This window comes from Bombina bombina, chromosome 8 (assembly GCF_027579735.1).
Source record: "Bombina bombina isolate aBomBom1 chromosome 8, aBomBom1.pri, whole genome shotgun sequence".
Classification (NCBI taxonomy): Eukaryota; Metazoa; Chordata; class Amphibia; order Anura; family Bombinatoridae; genus Bombina; species Bombina bombina.
The window spans coordinates 240,649,768-240,667,399 of record NC_069506.1 but is presented as its reverse complement, the minus strand read 5'-3'; the positions used below and the strand labels follow the sequence as shown (position 1 = coordinate 240,667,399).

Genomic DNA, 17,632 nt, shown 5'->3' with positions numbered 1-17,632 from the left:
TTTGAACTTTATTAATTTAGAATAGGGTAGGGCATTTTTTATTTTGGGGGTCTTTGTTATTTTATTAGGGGGCTTAGAGTAGGTGTAATTAGTTTAAAATTGTTGTAATATTTTTCTTATGTTTGTAGATATTTTTTTATTTTTTGTAACTTGGTTCTTTTTTATTTTTTGTACTTTAGTTAGTTTATTTCATTGTAGTTATTTGTAGATATTGTATTTAATTAATTTATTGATAGTGTAGTGTTAGGTTTAATTGTAGGTAATTGTAGGTATTTTATTGAATTAATTTAATGATAGTATAGTGTTAGGTTTAATTGTAACTTAGGTTAGGATTTATTTTACAGGTAATGTTGTAATTATTTTAACTAGGTAACTATTAAATAGTTCTTAACTATTTAATAGCTATTGTACCTGGTTAAAATAAATACAAAGTTACCTGTAAAATAAATATTAATCCTAAAATAGCTACAATGTAATTATAATTTATATTGTAGCTATATTAGGATTTATTTTACAGGTAAGTATTTAGCTTTAAATAGGAATAATTTATTTAATAAGAGTTAATTAATTTCGTTAGATTAAAATTATATTTAATTTAGGGGGGTGTTAGTGTTAGGGTTAGACTTAGCTTTAGGGGTTAATACATTTATTAGAATAGCGGTGAGCTCCGGTCGGCAGATTAGGGGTTAATAATTGAAGTTAGGTGTCGGCGATGTTAGGGAGGGCAGATTAGGGGTTAATACTATTTATTATAGGGTTAGTGAGGCGGATTAGGGGTTAATAACTTTATTATAGTAGCGCTCAGGTCCGCTCGGCAGATTAGGGGTTAATAAGTGTAGGCAGGTGGAGGCGATGTTGTGGGGAGCAGATTAGGGGTTAATAAATATAATATAGGGGTCGGCGGTGTTAGGGGCAGCAGATTAGGGGTACATAGGGATAATGTAAGTAGCGGCGGTTTACGGAGCGGCAGATTAGGGGTTAAAAAAATATGCAGGGGTCAGCGATAGCGGGGGCGGCAGAATAGGGGTTAATAAGTGTAAGGTTAGGGGTGTTTAGACTCGGGGTACATGTTAGGGTGTTAGGTGCAGATGTAGGAAGTGTTTACGCATAGCAAACAATGGGGCTGCGTTAAGAGCTGAACGCGGCTTTTTTACAGGTGTTAGGTTTTTTTTCAGCTCAAACAGCCCCATTGTTTCCTATGGGGGAATCGTGCACGAGCACGTTTTTGAGGCTGGCCGTGTCCGTAAGCAACTCTGGTATCGAGAGTTGAAGTTGCGTTAAAAATGCTCTACGCTCCTTTTTTGGAGCCTAACGCAGCCTTTATGTGGACTCTCAATACCAGAGTTATTTTTATGGAGCGGCCAGAAAAAAGCCGGCGTTAGCTTTTCGGGTCGTTACCGAAAAAACTCCAAATCTAGCCGTAACTAAATTAAATACTATTAAATAAATTAAATTAAATTATCTAAAGTACAAAAAAACCCCCCACTAAATTACAGAAAATAAAAAACAAATTACAGATATTTAAACTAATTACACCTAATCTAATAGCCCTATCAAAATAAAAAAATGCCCCCCCCCCCCCAAAATAAAATGAAACCCTAGCCTAAACTAAACTAAACTATTAATAGCTCTTAAAAGGGCCTTTTGCTGGGAATTGCCCCAATGTAATCAGCTCTTTTACCTGGAAAAAAAATACAAACAACCCCCCCAACAGTAAAACCCACCACCCACACAACCAACCCCCCAAATAAAATACTAACTAAAAAAACCTAAGCTTCCCATTGCCCTGAAAAGGGCATTTGGATGGACATTGCCCTTAAAAGGGCAGTTAGCTCTTTTTCAGGCCAAAACACTAACCTAAAAAAAACCCCACCCAATACACCCTTAAAAAAACCTAACACTAACCCCCTGAAGATCGACTTACTGGGAGACGTCTTCATCCAAGCCAGGCCGAGGTACTCAACGAAGCCAAGAGAAGTCTTCATCCAAGCAGGGCGAAGTGGTCCTCCAGACGGGCAGAAGTCTTCATCCAGACGGCATCTTCTATCTTCATCCTTCCGGCACGGTTCCATCTTCAAGACATCCGATACGGAGCATCCTCTTCATCCGACGACTAACACAGAATTAAGGTACCTTTAAGTGACGTCATCCAAGATGGCGTCACTTAGATTCCGATTGGCTGATTCTATCAGCAAATCAGAATTAAGGTTGAAAAAATCCTATTGGCTGATGCAATCAGATTATTCCTACCTTAATTCCGATTGGCTGATAGAATCCTATCAGCCAATCGGAATTCGAGGGACGCCATCTTGGATGACGTCCCTTAAAGGAACCGTCATTCGTCGGGAGTTCGTCGTGGAAGAAGGATGTTCCGCGTTGGCGGGATGAAGATGGAGCCGGAAGAAAGAAGATTGAAGATGCCACTTGATAGAAGACTTCAGCCAGATGATGGACCTGTTCAGCCCCCGCTTGGATGAAGACTTCAGCCGGATGATGGACCTCTTCAGCCCCCGCTTGGATGAAGACTTCAGCCGGATGATGGACCTCTTCAGCCCCCGCTTGGATGAAGACTTCAGCCGGATGATGGACCTCTTCAGCCCCCGCTAGGATGAAGACATCGCCCGGATAGGATGAATACTTCGGACCCTCTTCTGGACGGATCGGTGATACCCGGCGTGGTGAAGACAAGGTAGGGAGATCTTCAGGGGCTTAGTGTTAGGTTTATTTAAGGGGGTTTGGGTTAGATTAGGGGTATGTGGGTGGTGGGTTGTAATGTTGGGGGGGTATTGTATGTTTTTTTTTACAGGCAAAAGAGCAGAATTCTTTGGGGCATGCCCCGCAAAAGGCCCTTTTAAGGGCTGGTAAGGTAAAAGAGCTTTTAAATTTTTATTTTAGAATAGGGTAGGGCATTTTTTTTATTTTGGCTGGCTTTGTTATTTTATTAGGGGGCTTAGAGTAGGTGTAATTAGCTTAAAATTGTTGTAATATTTTAAAATGTTTGTAAATTATTTTTTTATTTTTTGTACTTTAGTTAGTGTATTTATTTGTATTTATTTGTAGGTATTTGTATTTAATTTATTTATTCATAGTGTAGTGTTAGGTTTAATTGTAACTTAGGTTAGGATTTATTTTACAGGTAATTTTGTAATTATTTTAACTAGGTAGCTATTAAATAGTTATTAACTATTTAATAGCTATTGTACCTGGTTAAAATAAATACAAAGTTGCCTGTAAAATAAATATTAATCCTAAAATAGCTACAATATAATTATTATTTATATTGTAGCTATATTAGGGTTTATTTTACAGGTAAGTATTTAGCTTTAAATAGGAATAATTTATTTAATAAGATTTATTTTATTCTGTTAGATAAAAATTATATTTAACTTTGTTTGTTAGGGTTAGACTTAGCTTTAGGGGTTAATACATTTATTAGAGTAGCGGTGAGGTTCGGTCGGCAGATTAGGGGTTAATAATTGTAGGTAAGGTAGCGGCAACATTGGGTGGGCAGATTAGGGGTTAATAAATATTATGTAGGTGTCGGCAGTGTTAGGGGCAGCAGATTAGGGGTACATAGGGATAATGTAGGTTGCGGCGGTGTGCGGTCGGCAGATTAGGGGTTAAAAAAATGTAATAGAGTGGTGGCGATGTGGGGGGCCTCGGTTAAGGGGTACATTGGTAGTTTATGGGTGTTAGTGTACTTTAGAGCACAGTAGTTAAGAGCTTTATGAACCGGCGTTAGCCCATAAAGCTCTTAACTCCTGGCTTTTCTCTGCGGCTGGAGTCTTGTCGTTAGATTTCTAACGCTCACTTCAGCCAAGACTCTAAATACCGGCGTTAGAAAGATCCCACTTAAAAGATAGGATACGCAATTGGCGTAGGGGGATCTGCGGTATGGAAAAGTCGCGGCTGGAAAGTGAGTGTTAGACCCTTTCCTGACTGACTCTAAATACCAGCGGGCGGCCAAAACCAGCGTTAGGACCCCCTAACGCTGGTTTGGACGGCTAACGCAGAACTCTAAATCTAGGCGTTAGTCTTCTTTCGGCTAGATTATGAGTTTTGCAGTAGCTGAAAAAGCAGCGTTAATAGGTGCTAACGCTGCTTTTTTACGCCCGCTGGTATTACAAGCCTTGCAGGTTTAGGGTCACTGCACACTTTTTTTGGCCTTACCGCAAAACGTCTTACATAAACTTTGTAAACCCTTTTTTTTATGGGACTTTTCATAGCGCCGGTATTACAAGTCTGTCCTGGGAGGCCAAAAAGTGAGAGGCACACCCTAAAACTTCAAGATAAATACCGTAAACTGAAAGGCATTAGTTATGAGTTTTATGTACAACGCGTTAACATAAAACTCATAACTAAAGTGCTAAAAAGTACACTAACACCCATAAACTACCTATTAACCCCTAAACCGAGGCCCTCCCGCATTGCAAACACTAAAAGAAAATTATTAACCCCTAATCTGCCGCTCCAGACACCGCCGCCTACATTATATTTATTAACCCCTTAATCTGCTGCCTCCAATGTCGCCGCCACTATAATAAACATATTAACCCCTAAACCGCCGCACTCTCGCCTCACAAACATTAGTTTATTATTATTAATCCCTAATCTGCCGTCCCTAACATCGCCGCCACCTACCTACATTTATTAACCCCTAATCTGCCGCCCCCAATGTCGCCGCCACAATATTAAATGTATTAATTCCTAAACCTAACCCTAACACCCCCTAACTTAAATATAATTTAAATAAATCTAAATAAAAATTCCTATCATTAACTAAATAATTCCTATTTAAAACTAAATACTTACCTATAAAATAAACCCTAACTAGCTACAATATAACTAATAGTTACATTGTATCTAGCTTAGGGTTTATTTTTATTTTACAGGCAAGTTTGTATTTATTTTAACTAGGTAGAATAGTTATCTGCCGACCGAACCTCACCGCTACTCTAATAAATGTATTAACCCCTAAAGCTAAGTCTAACCCTAACAAACAAAGTTAAATATAATTTTTATCTAACAGAATAAAATAAATCTTATTAAATAAATTATTCCTATTTAAAGCTAAATACTTACCTGTAAAATAAACCCTAATATAGCTACAATATAAATAATAATTATATTGTAGCTATTTTAGGATTAATATTTATTTTACAGGCAACTTTGTATTTATTTTAACCAGGTACAATAGCTATTAAATAGTTAATAACTATTTAATAGCTACCTAGTTAAAATAATTACAAAATTACCTGTAAAATAAATCCTAACCTAAGTTACAATTAAACTTAACACTACACTATGAATAAATAAATTAAATACAAATACCTACAAATAAATACAAATAAATACACTAACTAAAGTACAAAAAATAAAAAAATAATTTACAAACATTTTAAAATATTACAACAATTTTAAGCTAATTACACCTACTCTAAGCCCCCTAATAAAATAACAAAGCCAGCCAAAATAAAAAAAATGCCCTACCCTATTCTAAAATAAAAATTTAAAAGCTCTTTTACCTTACCAGCCCTTAAAAGGGCCTTTTGCGGGGCATGCCCCAAAGAATTCTGCTCTTTTGCCTGTAAAAAAAAACATACAATACCCCCCCCCAACATTACAACCCACCACCCACATACCCCTAATCTAACCCAAACCCCCTTAAATAAACCTAACACTAAGCCCCTGAAGATCTCCCTACCTTGTCTTCACCACGCCGGGTATCACCGATCCGTCCAGAAGAGGGTCCGAAGTATTCATCCTATCCGGGCGATGTCTTCATCCTAGCGGGGGCTGAAGAGGTCCATCATCCGGCTGAAGTCTTCATCCAAGCGGGGGCTGAAGAGGTCCATCATCCGGCTGAAGTCTTCATCCAAGCGGGGGCTGAAGAGGTCCATCATCCGGCTGAAGTCTTCATCCAAGCGGGGGCTGAACAGGTCCATCATCTGGCTGAAGTCTTCTATCAAGTGGCATCTTCAATCTTGTTTCTTCCGGCTCCATCTTCATCCCGCCAACGCGGAACATCCTTCTTCCACGACGAACTCCCGACGAATGATGGTTCCTTTAAGGGACGTCATCCAAGATGGTGTCCCTCGAATTCCGATTGAGCTCACATTCTATTGGCTGTTCCGATCAGCCAATAGAATGCAAGCTCAATCTGATTGGCTGATTGGATCAGCCAATCGGATTGAACTTGAATCTGATTGGCTGATTCCATCAGCCAATCAGATTATTCCTACCTTAATTCCGATTGGCTGATAGAATCCTATCAGCCAATCGGAATTCGAGGGACGCCATCTTGGATTACGTCCCTTAAAGGAACTGTCATTCGTCGGGAGTTCGTCGTGGAGGAAGGATGTTCCGCGTCGGTGGGATGAAGATGGAGCCGGAAGAAAGAAGATTGAAGATGCCACTTGATAGAAGACTTCAGCCGGATGATGGACCTCTTCAGCCCCCGCCTGGATGAAGACTTCAGCCGGATGATGGACCTCTTCAGCCCCCGCTTGGATGAAGACTTCAGCCGGATGATGGACCTCTTCAGCCCCCGCTTCGATGAAGACATTGCCCGGATAGGATGAAGACTTTGGACCCTCTTCTGGACGGATCGGTGATACCCGGCGTTGTGAAGACAAGGTAGGGAGATCTTCAGGGGCTTAGTGTTAGGTTTATTTAAGGGGGGATAGGGTTAGATTAGGGGTATGTGGGTGGTGGGTTGTAATGTTGGGGGGGGTATTGTATGTTTTTTTTTACAGGCAAAAGAGCAGAATTATTTGTGGAATGCTCCGCAAAAGGCCCTTTTAAGGGCTGGTAAGGTAAAAGAGCTTTTCAATTAATTTTTATTTATATTGTAGCTATATTAGGGTTTATTTTACAGGTAAGTATTTAGCTTTCAATAGGAATAATTTATTTAATAAGATTTATTTTATTTCGTTAGATAAAAATTATATTTAACTTAGGGGGGGTGTTAGGGTTAGGGTTAGACTTAGCTTTAGGGGTTAATACATTTATTAGAATAGCGGTGAGGTCCGGTCGGCAGATTAGGGGTTAATAATTGTAGGTAAGTATTGGTGACGTTGGGGGGGGGCAGATTAGGGGGTAATAAATATAATATAGGGGTCGGCGGGGGTTAGGGGCAGCAGATTATGGATACATAGCTATAATGTAGGTTGCGGCGGTGTATGGAGCGGCAGATTAGGGGTTAATAATAATATGCAGGGGTCAGCGATAGCGGGTGCGGCAGATAGCGGTAAATTATGCTATACGCTCCCTTTTTGGGGCCTAACGCAGCCCTTCTGTGAACTCTAAATACCAGCGGTATTTAAAAGGTGTGGGGGGAAAAAAGCATGCGTCGCTAATGCACCCCTTTGGCTGCAGAACTCTAAATCTAGCCGAAAATAATAATTACAGAAAATAAAAAAATTCTAACATTGCACAAAATAATAAACAACATTATCCAAAATAAAGAAATTAAACCTAATCCCTATGAAAATAAAAAGCCCCCCCCCAAAAAAAACCACCCCCTAATCTAATGCTAAACTACCAATAGCCCTTAAAAGGGCTTTTTGTAGGGCATTGCCCTAAAGAAATCAGCTCATTTACATTAAAAATAAACCAAGTCCCCCCTAACAGTAAAACCCACCACCAAACCCCCCGAAATAAAAAAACTAACACTAAAAAACCTAAACTTCCCTTTGCCCCTAAAGGGGCATTTGTATGGGCATTGCCCTTAAAAGGGCATTCAGCTATTTTACACTGCCCTTAAAAGGGCATTCAGCTCTTTTTCAAATTGCTCAAAAAAACCTAATTTAAAAAATAAAAATGTAAAAAAAAAACTAACATTAATATCTGAGAACACCGCTCCGTATCTCGTCTCCGCAATGCCTTTGCTGTGGATGAAGGTGATGGACTCGCCTGGAAGAAGACCTTCTCCGCCGGACTTCAGGAACCTTGAGTACTTATTTGGAGCTTTAGTGTTTTAGGGGGTTAGTTTTTTTGTTTAAAAAAAAAACATAGACTGCCCCCTTTGCAGGCTTATAACCTAGTCTACAATAAAGGGATTAAAAAATGCATCTCAATTTGTCCACCTCCAAAGAACAAAGCTGTGAAATTTAATTCCAATTTTTTTTCTTCTCACTGCACAGAAAAAGTGTTTACTGTTCAGGATAATGAGAATAAAAAAAATACCACAATAACCTCTAAAGTATAGATTTCATTTTTTAGGTATATCATTTATTTCACACCCTTGTAATATTTCTAATAGTGACCCCAGATGGAAACATAAGATCTGTTATATGGAAAATCATGTCATTTAAAAACACACATTTTTGGTCTTGTTTTTAGAAAAACATGTGCCATGAATCTAGAATGCAGGCAAATATCCCAGAATTCTAAAGAATAAGATCTGTTTTACAATCTGATTACCAAGGTAAATTGCATTTCAAATATGTATACTGTAATTAACATTACAGAAATGACAATATCAACTTAATACAGACATTGGAAGAACGCATTTTCGAAACAGATTTTCTAGCTGTTGATTTCTTGCATTTCTAGCAAATCTCTTTTGCTGTGCATGACAACATGTATTGGGCCAATAAATAAAATTAAATACACTATATACATTTTTTAATCTTCCTACATTTTACTACTAGACCATTTAACTCGGCCAAATTTTGAAAAGCTTTTTTGTTTATTCAGAAGCTTTTATTTCCTATAGGATTGGCAATCATCTTCAATATACAGCACACATCAGCAGCTGGACAGCAGCACAAATCGAAAAATATATATATACAAATATATGCAAATAAATAAAAATAAAAATAAAATTAAATTGAACACAGTGGAACATAAACTCTAATGCAGGCACTCATATTTTTCCAGTATTTATGCCCAAATATTCTAATCAGGTGTTTATTGTTTTCTTTTCTTATGTTCCACTATGTTCAATTTAATTTTATCTTTATTTGTATTTATTTGTATGTATTTGTGTATATATCAGTGACGTGCATTCATTAGAGGCAGGTGAGGCAGTGCCTCCCCTGGCCAATGTGGGAATTACATCTAGTTTTTAATAATAAAAAAAAATAAAATAAAATGTTTTTTTTTTTCTTATTTTTTTTTTTTAACATGTGAAAGGTGACCCCCCCTACCCCCCCACCCCTCCACCAAATTATGCTTCTTACAATTTTATTTTTTCCGTTTCCTCCGTAATTACTATTGCATTCATATTGCGCAAGAAGGTAAGAGGCCAGCTGTCCTTCCATTGCGCAATATGAATCTAATAGTCTGTTATGTTATGGGCTGCTTTAGAGACTGCCACCCAGTGGGGAATAATAACTAATGCAGCAGTCTCTAATGCAGCCCATAACTGCTCCCACCGGAGGCTAGCCTCGGGAGCCCTGAGCCCTGCCTGCCCGGCCGCTCAGCCAATCAGGCATCAGTATGTCTGAGTCTCTAGGCTGAGTTGCCGGGCGGGAAATTGTTGCGCAGCCGCATTGGTGGTCAGGTTGATGCGCAGTCAGTGTCACGTGCGACCGGCGTCAGAGCAGAGATTGAAGACGACGGACCGGACGTGCTGCTGCAGTTCTCCCAGTCTCTGTCTCAGAGCGTGACCTAGGCCAGCCCAGTTGTTTGGAGGAGTCTCAGGAGTGAGTCGGTCGGTGACGGTCAGGAGCGGAGCAGGAGTGTTCTGTGTTGGAGTCAGGAGGTGTCACTGTCAGCCGGAGGACTGGAGCCTGGAGGTGGAGGACTAGGAGCCCAGCCGGAGCGTAGCTACTAGCCAGGAGGTAGGTGAGGGCTGTCGGCTGAGCTCAATGCAGCAGTCAGTGAAATTGCTATTGCTCTTGTGGCTGGCTGGTCAGGAGGACTCAGGAGGTGTGAGGGTGACAGTTCAGACGACCGTCGGTCAGTGCCAGTGAGTGGTGGGTCGGGTGGCTAATAACAGGAGTGTACTACTCCTCCTGTTATTAGCCACCCGACCCACCACTCACTGGCACTGACCGACGGTCGTCTGAGTGACCTGTCACCCTCACCTCCTCCTGAGTCCTGACCAGCCACAGTAACTGTAACAGAGAGGCAGAGTCCTCCAGTCCAGACCCAGTGAGACTGTGTGTTTTACTGTTGTTGTCTCACTCACCGCTCACGAGGACTGGACTGGAGTGTTAAGAGCTTTTTAAGCTGCTTAGTTTTTTCAGTTAACTTTTACTAAGTGCGCAACGCCGCCATGACTGTCACAGTGACAGTCATGGCGGCGTTGCGCACTTAGTCTCTGATGATTCCGATGATCACAGGCTCGCCTCACACAGCTTCCTTTGAAGTTTATTTACTTGAGTCTCGAGAACACTTAAAGAATTTCTCTCCTCCAATACCTCCATAATATCATAATTCAGGCTCTTCCACTCCCTTCCTTTTCCTCATCAAACTTGGAAGACAAGTGATGAGGAAAAGGACTGGAGTGGAAGAGCCTTGAAGTAGGTGATATTATGGAGGTATTGGAGGAGAGAAGTTCTTGAATTTCAAGTAAATAAACTTCCAAGGAAGCTGGAATGGAAAGAAGCTGAGTCAGAGTCCACAATTGCGGTAATTGACCAGGCAGCACAGCCGCAGTTTCCGGCTTCCAGGCCAGCAGGCTGCTGCAGGATTCCCTATCATTCTCCTTTTGTGTTGTTTTTCCCTTTTCCTCCCCCATTTATATATGCTCTCTGTGTATCTAACTATCTCTCCTTTTATCCCCCTCCTAACCCAAACGTCCAATGTCATGTTTCATCTGCTCCCACCTTCCACACTTCACTGCTTTTGCACTTTTTAATCTTTGCAGGTCCACACAGTAGCTTGTTATCTTTTACTCTGAAATGTCTGTATTCTTTCAGTTACCCCTCTGCTCAGACCAATCCCTCCCCTCTCTAGTCAATCATATTTCCACCACTAACTCCTATAATATGCTTGTTAGTTTTGCTATTATCTTATTGACCCTTATTGCTTAACTTGTTCTCTTTGGGCATACCATTTTCTATACTTCCCATTTCCCTTTACTTTAAGATACTGTTACCTTTACTGTTAAAATTTATTGTAAATTTCTACAACTCCTTTTCACTATCCCTTTCCCACTTCCCACTCTCTCCTTGAATATTGCCCTCTTACCTTTCAAACACACTTATCTCCAAGCCACTCTTACTCCTCTCCCTGCTTTTACACGTCCTACATACTACTTTATTATTCCTTCTAGTCACCATCATTCCAAGTTTCTCAGCCCCTTTCCACAACTACTCCCTCCAGGCTAACCCCAAGAGAATATATATATATACACACACATTAATTAGCCAATTGACTCAAAGTGATTTAAACATACCATTGAAATAACTGGGTGCAATTGTGTCTCCTCCACCAAACAGAAGAGAATCACTTTTAAAGCTCAGTGGGTCTATCTGACTGTCCCAAGAGTGGACCCCTGAACTTAAGGTATCCCAAGTAATCCCAGAGTCCTGTAGACAGAGGTAAGAGATTGAAGGATGGTAACAGTAGAGAGTAATACAGGCAACCTAAGTATAAATAACATACACTTAAGTTGTGTTTCTATACAACATCACTCCAGTCACTTGTGTAGAATTAACAGCTTTTAAAGGTTCATTCAAAGGCTAATTAATAGATATGGACACAAGCTCTAAACAGGCTGTCTGCTACTTGAAACTGCTTAGCCCTTCAACAAAAGACCATGCAACGATAAGCAGCATCAGCGTGGAGCCTCAACACTGAAAGGGGTAGTAGGAATGTGCTAAAAAAAAAAGATTGGAGAAAAGGGCTGAAACACAGGGAACAAATATGAGAAGGGAGATGAGATAATGAGAGAAATCCAATCAGCAGTGCTAGTCACATGACTCAGATGTGTAACTAGCACTACTGATCGTATCAGCAACGCTGCTCAGGACCAGCAATGGTCTGCGGGTCCTGAGTTGTACTTCTACTGGGCGGGGGTTAAGTACACAGTAGTGCCGGGTTGATAGTCTTAAAATGACATGCTCTAATGAATCAGAGAATGTCATTTTTCCACTATTATGGTTTTTTTAACATTTCTCACCTTGCTGGTCTTTGGTTCCATACTGTTCTCACTCAGACAGTGTAACATGTGTTCCTGATCCTCCAGTGAATATGGGTGGGAAAGGCTCTCCATAAACAAATCTGCAAGTAACAGCAGTGGTTTATTGTGAGTATAAACTGGCCTAACTGAATTGTTGCTCTACAGTCAGACAGGAACTGAGTGACATCCCAGCCCAGGCGCACTCGTAATTAGCCATTGTCATATATCACCCCCCATGGTCTGCCGCTGCCGCTCTACTGTGACTGAGTGTCAAGTCTAGAGGAGATTAGAAGAATTGAGAGACTGTGAGACAGACAGTCACAGCGCACACACAGTCACAGTGTCAGTGAAAGAGAGACTAAGGGAATAAGCTTTAGTTTAGACTCTGGACACAGAGACAGGTAGGTTATGGTATTATTGTATTATTGAAAAATAATAGTTTATACTGACACAGACAGGCAGCAGCCTCATCCTCTAATACATTCCTCACTCATAGGAATACTTTACTAGGAGGTTCTTTATTATAAAAGTAATTTTATAAAATGATGCATCATTTCACACAAAAAGTGACAGTCCACTTCCATGATGTTCCAACAGTTCCATCCATCATTAGGTAATGATTCCTTCCTTCTATTCAATATATTTAGTCTGTTGCACAATTTTTTTATTCTCCTTTAAAAAATTGGCATAAAAATACCTTTTTTATTTTTATGCCAATTTTTTAAAGGAGAATAAAAAAATTGTGCAACAGACTAAATATATTGAATAGAAGGAAGGAATCATTACCTAATGATGGATGGAACTGTTGGAACATCATGGAAGTGGACTGTCACTTTTTGTGTGAAATGATGCATCATTTTATAAAATTACTTTTATAATAAAGAACCTCCTAGTAAAGTATTCCTATGAGTGAGTGAGTCATGTATTAGAGGATGAGGCTGCTGCCTGTCTGTGTCAGTATAAACTATTATTTTTAAATAATACAATAATACCATAACCTACCTGTCTCTGTGTCCAGAGTCTAAACTAAAGCTTATTCCCTTAGTCTCTCTTTCACTGACACTGTGACTGTGTGTGCGCTGTCTGTCTCACAGTCTCTCAATTCTTCTAATCTCCTCTAGACACAGTGTGATCCTGACGCTAACTAATGGTAAGGGCATGAGCTTTAAAATGACTAAGTAAGTTGAACATCAATAGTTTGCCAGGGCTGTACTGCTGTAAAGCAAAAAAAGCTTTATTGGTCAATGCATAGACAAAGCCTGTGTACACAGTGCGCAGAGAATACTTACTCTGTGTGTTTGTACTTAGATCTGCTCCTCTGATGCCCTGCATGTAGATCTAAACAGCCTTGTCTGGCATGCTATCAACCTTGTTATGTCCCTTTAATGAATGGTCTCCATGCAATAACATGGAAGATGATGAGACTGGGAACTTTGGATAGGCTGTTAGTGAATCAAATCTGTCTCTCTTGAAGAAGTGCAGAATTGGGTAGTAGGAGTTATATTAAAAGAGGTCTCATAGGCTGAAGTTGGACATTCTGGATATAACGGCATACATATCAGTGAGTTCAATTTAAATCATCTGTTTTTAATTTTGGGCTTTACATTGCATTAAGACACATATGCTCAGCCTGTGATCGGAATCATCAGAGACTCATGTCATCAAAATTGCAAAATATACCTGCTTGAATGTGTGTGTGGGAACAACAAGGTGACCTTATTAACACTATGAAATGGGGGAAAATAAATTAAAACATAACTTTTAATAATATGCAGATAATATCTGCATATGAAAAGTAATGTTTTAATTTTTTTTTTCCTCTTTCATATAGTGTTAATAATGTCACCTTGTTCCCACATACATATTCTTAATATGGCTTGAATATGTGTGTGGGAACAAGGTGACCTTATTAACACTGTATGAAAGTGGGGAAAAATAATGTAAAACATAACTTTTAATATGCAGTTCTCCCTCTCAGCGTGACCTAGGCCAGCCCAGTTGTGTGAGGAGTGAGTCGGTGACGGTCAGGAGGAGTCGGAGTGGACTGTCTGTGTTCTGTTGTGGAGTCGTGTGGAGCAGGAGTCAGTCGTGTCAGGTGTCAGCCGGAGTTGGACGTCAGGAGGACTAGGAGCCCAGCCGGAGCATAGCTACTAGCCAGGTAGGTGAGCTGAGGGCTGAGCTGAATCAATTCAAATCAATGCAGCAGTGAAATTGCTAGCTTGCTTGACTGTTGACTCTAGTGGCTGGTCAGGACTCAGGAGGTGGTGACAGGTCAGACCGTCGGTCAGTGCCAGTGAGTGGTGGGTGGGGTGGCTAACAGTACAGTAACAGAGAGGCAGAGTCCTCCAGACCCAGTGAGAGTAGTGTTACTGTGTGTTGTTGTTTAGTCAGTGTTAGAGATCATGACTCACTCACGAGGACTGGAGTGCTAAGAGCTTTAAGCTGCTTAGCTGCCGCTGCCTTAGTTTTTTAAGTTAGTTTACTAAGTGCGCAACGCCGCCATGACTGTCACAGTGACAGTCATGGCGGCATTGCGCACTTAGTGTCTCTGATGATTCCGATCACAGGCTCGCCTCACACAGCTTCCTTGGAAGTTTATTTACTTGAGAACTTCAAGAACTTCTCTCCTCCAATACCTCCATAATATCACCTACTTCAAGGCTCTTCCACTCCCTTCCTTTTCCTCATCACTTGTCTTCCAAGTTCTATGGAACTTGGAAGACAAGTGATGAGGAAAAGGAAGGACGTAGCAAAATTGCAAAATATACCTGCTTGAATGTGTGTGTGGGAACAACAAGGTGACCTTATTAACACTATGAAATGGGGGAAAATAAATTAAAACATAACTTTTAATAATATGCAGATAATATCTGCGCATGAAAAGTAATGTTTTAATGTTTTTTTTCCTCTTTCATATAGTGTTAATAATGTCACCTTGTTCCCACATACATATTCTTAATATGGCTTGAATATGTGTGTGGGAACAAGGTGACCTTATTAACACTGTATGAAAGTGGGGAAAAATAATGTAAAACATAACTTTTAATATGCAGATAAAGATTAAAACTGGAATCACTTTATTAAAAACACACTTAGGATTTATCATTAGGTATGTACTGTTGCATAGTAAAGGTAATAGTGTGCTTTAGGTGCTTGGTTAAATCACATAAAACTGACGTATTGCCATTTGGGTATAGCAAGTTAAGGTAAATAACATGAGATTGTCTAAATAGCAGAATTGACATTGACATTTCTGCTATTTAGACATTCTCATGTTATTTACATAAAATTGCTATACCCAAATGGCAATACGTCAGTTTTATGTTATTTAACCAAGCACCTAAAGCACACTATTACCTTTACTATGCAACAGTACATACCTAATGATAAATCCTAAGTGTGTTTTTAATAAAGTGATTCCAGTTTTAATCTTTATCTGCATATTAAGTTATGTTTTAATTTATTCCCCCCCCCTTTCATATAGTGTTAATAAGGTCACCTTGTTCCCACACATATTCAAGGTATATTTGAAATTTTGAGACCTCCTCATTTTTTACTTAAAGGGACATTAAGCCACAAAATTTACTTTCATGATTCAGATAGAAAATACGATTTTAAACAACATTCCTATTTACTTCTATTATCTAATTTGCTTCATTCTTTTGTTAAAGAAATAGCAATACACATGGGTGAGCCAATCACATGAGGCAGCTAAGTGCAGATACCAATCAGAAGCTACTGAGCCTATCTAGATATACTTTTCAGGAAAGAATATCAAGAGAATGAAGCAAATTAGATAATAGAAGTAAATTAGAAAGTTATTAAAATGGTATTCTCCATCTGAGTCATGAAAGAAAAAAAATGGGTTCAATGTACCTTTAATCCCATGAGTGCTGTTAATGTAGTCCTTCCAATGTGTGTTTTATCTGACTGTTCTGTTCTGCTCTTTTCATGCTACGGAGAATAATGATACACGCATGAGGCCATAAGCATACAAAACAGCAAAGTCATTTTCAGAAGCGCTTGAGCTAAAAAAAATAAATAAATAAAAATCAATTTGTGCCAGTTTAGCATGTTTATATATAGACCCTCCCCATAGTGTTAATCAGTCACTTTAACAATGATTACCAATACAGCTCTGCAACTTCTGCAAGTACATTATGGTCCTGCAAAAAATACGCATGCAGCCCCCATCTGCTCTACCTACAGAAGATCATGCAATGCATGATAAACATGGCTATTATTTACAATGTGACGCTCCCATTGAGGTGAAGCAAACGTACAGTTGTTAAAAACAAAAAACTATACAATTGAGACATTATCTGTAAAAGATCCACCCTGTACATCAGTCTTTTGCTTAACTTGCAGTGTGAAGTGAAACTGCACTTTATTTAAATGTTTATGTGTTGTTCAAAAAATTAATGTTGAAAAATATGTGCTAGAATTCTGTTTGATATATGGTACCATGACCCATAAGGGGGTTTGTTTTTTCAACTACAAGATTCCAAATTTGTAAAAAATCACCCTGTAACTCTGTATATTTATAAAATGTTATAAAATGCACCCTAGCCCTGTGGTTTGTCAATCGTATAGTGACACTTGTGTATGTATCTGTCACACGACACTCCATTTGCATAGTCCAGGTACTTGGCACTCTAGGAGTTACATTAAAGGAGAACTGCTCAACTCCACCTACCCAAATATTTAATAAAATAACTCATATTCTAGTCTTTAGAACAGCACAAAAGACAGAACTCACACATTTTTATAATAATGTGTGAGTTCTGTGCTGTTCTAAAGACTAGAATATGAGTTATTAAATATTTGGGTAGGTGGACTTGAGCAGTTCTCCTTCAATGTAACTCCTAGAGTGCCAAGTAAGGTACCTGGACTATGCAAATGGAGTGTCATGTGACAGATACATAACTCACAATAGTCTAGATCGAATCCATAGATGCCCATATGGTTACCAAGCAGCTTTGATGTAAAAATGACATAATCACAAGTGTAGCATCACTTCAGACTCCAGCTAGGTAGAAACTTAGGTAAAGGGACAGTCTAGTCAAAATTAAACTTTCATGATTCAGATAGGGCATGCAATTTTTTTTTTTTTAAATATTTTTATTATATTTCAACAGGTTTATACATTTTCATATAATTTCAAGGAAGAAAAAAAAATAGACAAACCATTAACATTAAGCATCAATAGACAATCCACAATGTTTCCCTGTTGGAATATATTTTTCCCCTTTTTTTTCCCCACCCTTGTTGTTTTCCCTGAACAACCATACAAGAACCAGAAGAAAAAAAAAAAAAAAAAAAAAAAAAAAAGGGAGAGAGCCCCCCACACCTCACACAGGAGAAGAAGGGGAGAAATCAGAATACATCTTCCTTTACCATATTCCCAAAAGTACCATCTCTGAGTTTTGGAAAGGGAATATTATTTGATCAATTTCTGTCTCTGTAAGTGATTTGATGAATGGTGCCCATTTTTTAAAAAAAAGCTTAATGTCAGATTCCTTATCAATGTTAGTATCTCGCTGCTCTAGAATACAT

General features: G+C 39.1%; 1 protein-coding gene and 1 long non-coding RNA gene across 2 annotated transcripts in view; both read right to left on the bottom strand.

The window, feature by feature from the left end:
• The window catches only part of LOC128638966 (sialic acid-binding Ig-like lectin 14), a 197,050-nt gene extending 186,674 nt beyond the window's left edge, over window positions 1-10,376 (bottom strand). Inside the window, exon 1 of the mRNA XM_053691108.1 lies at window positions 10,304-10,376. Within this exon, the coding sequence (XP_053547083.1) occupies window positions 10,304-10,376 (73 nt within the window). The remainder of the gene's footprint in view (window positions 1-10,303) is intronic.
• A 979-nt stretch (window positions 10,377-11,355) lies between these two features.
• LOC128638153 (uncharacterized) lies at window positions 11,356-16,065 on the bottom strand. The gene is made up of 3 exons (XR_008399051.1): window positions 15,953-16,065; window positions 12,077-12,177; window positions 11,356-11,483 (listed from the first exon to the last, which is right to left on the bottom strand). It is a non-coding gene; the product is annotated as an uncharacterized LOC128638153 (long non-coding RNA).
• Between the last annotated feature and the right edge of the window lie 1,567 nt (window positions 16,066-17,632).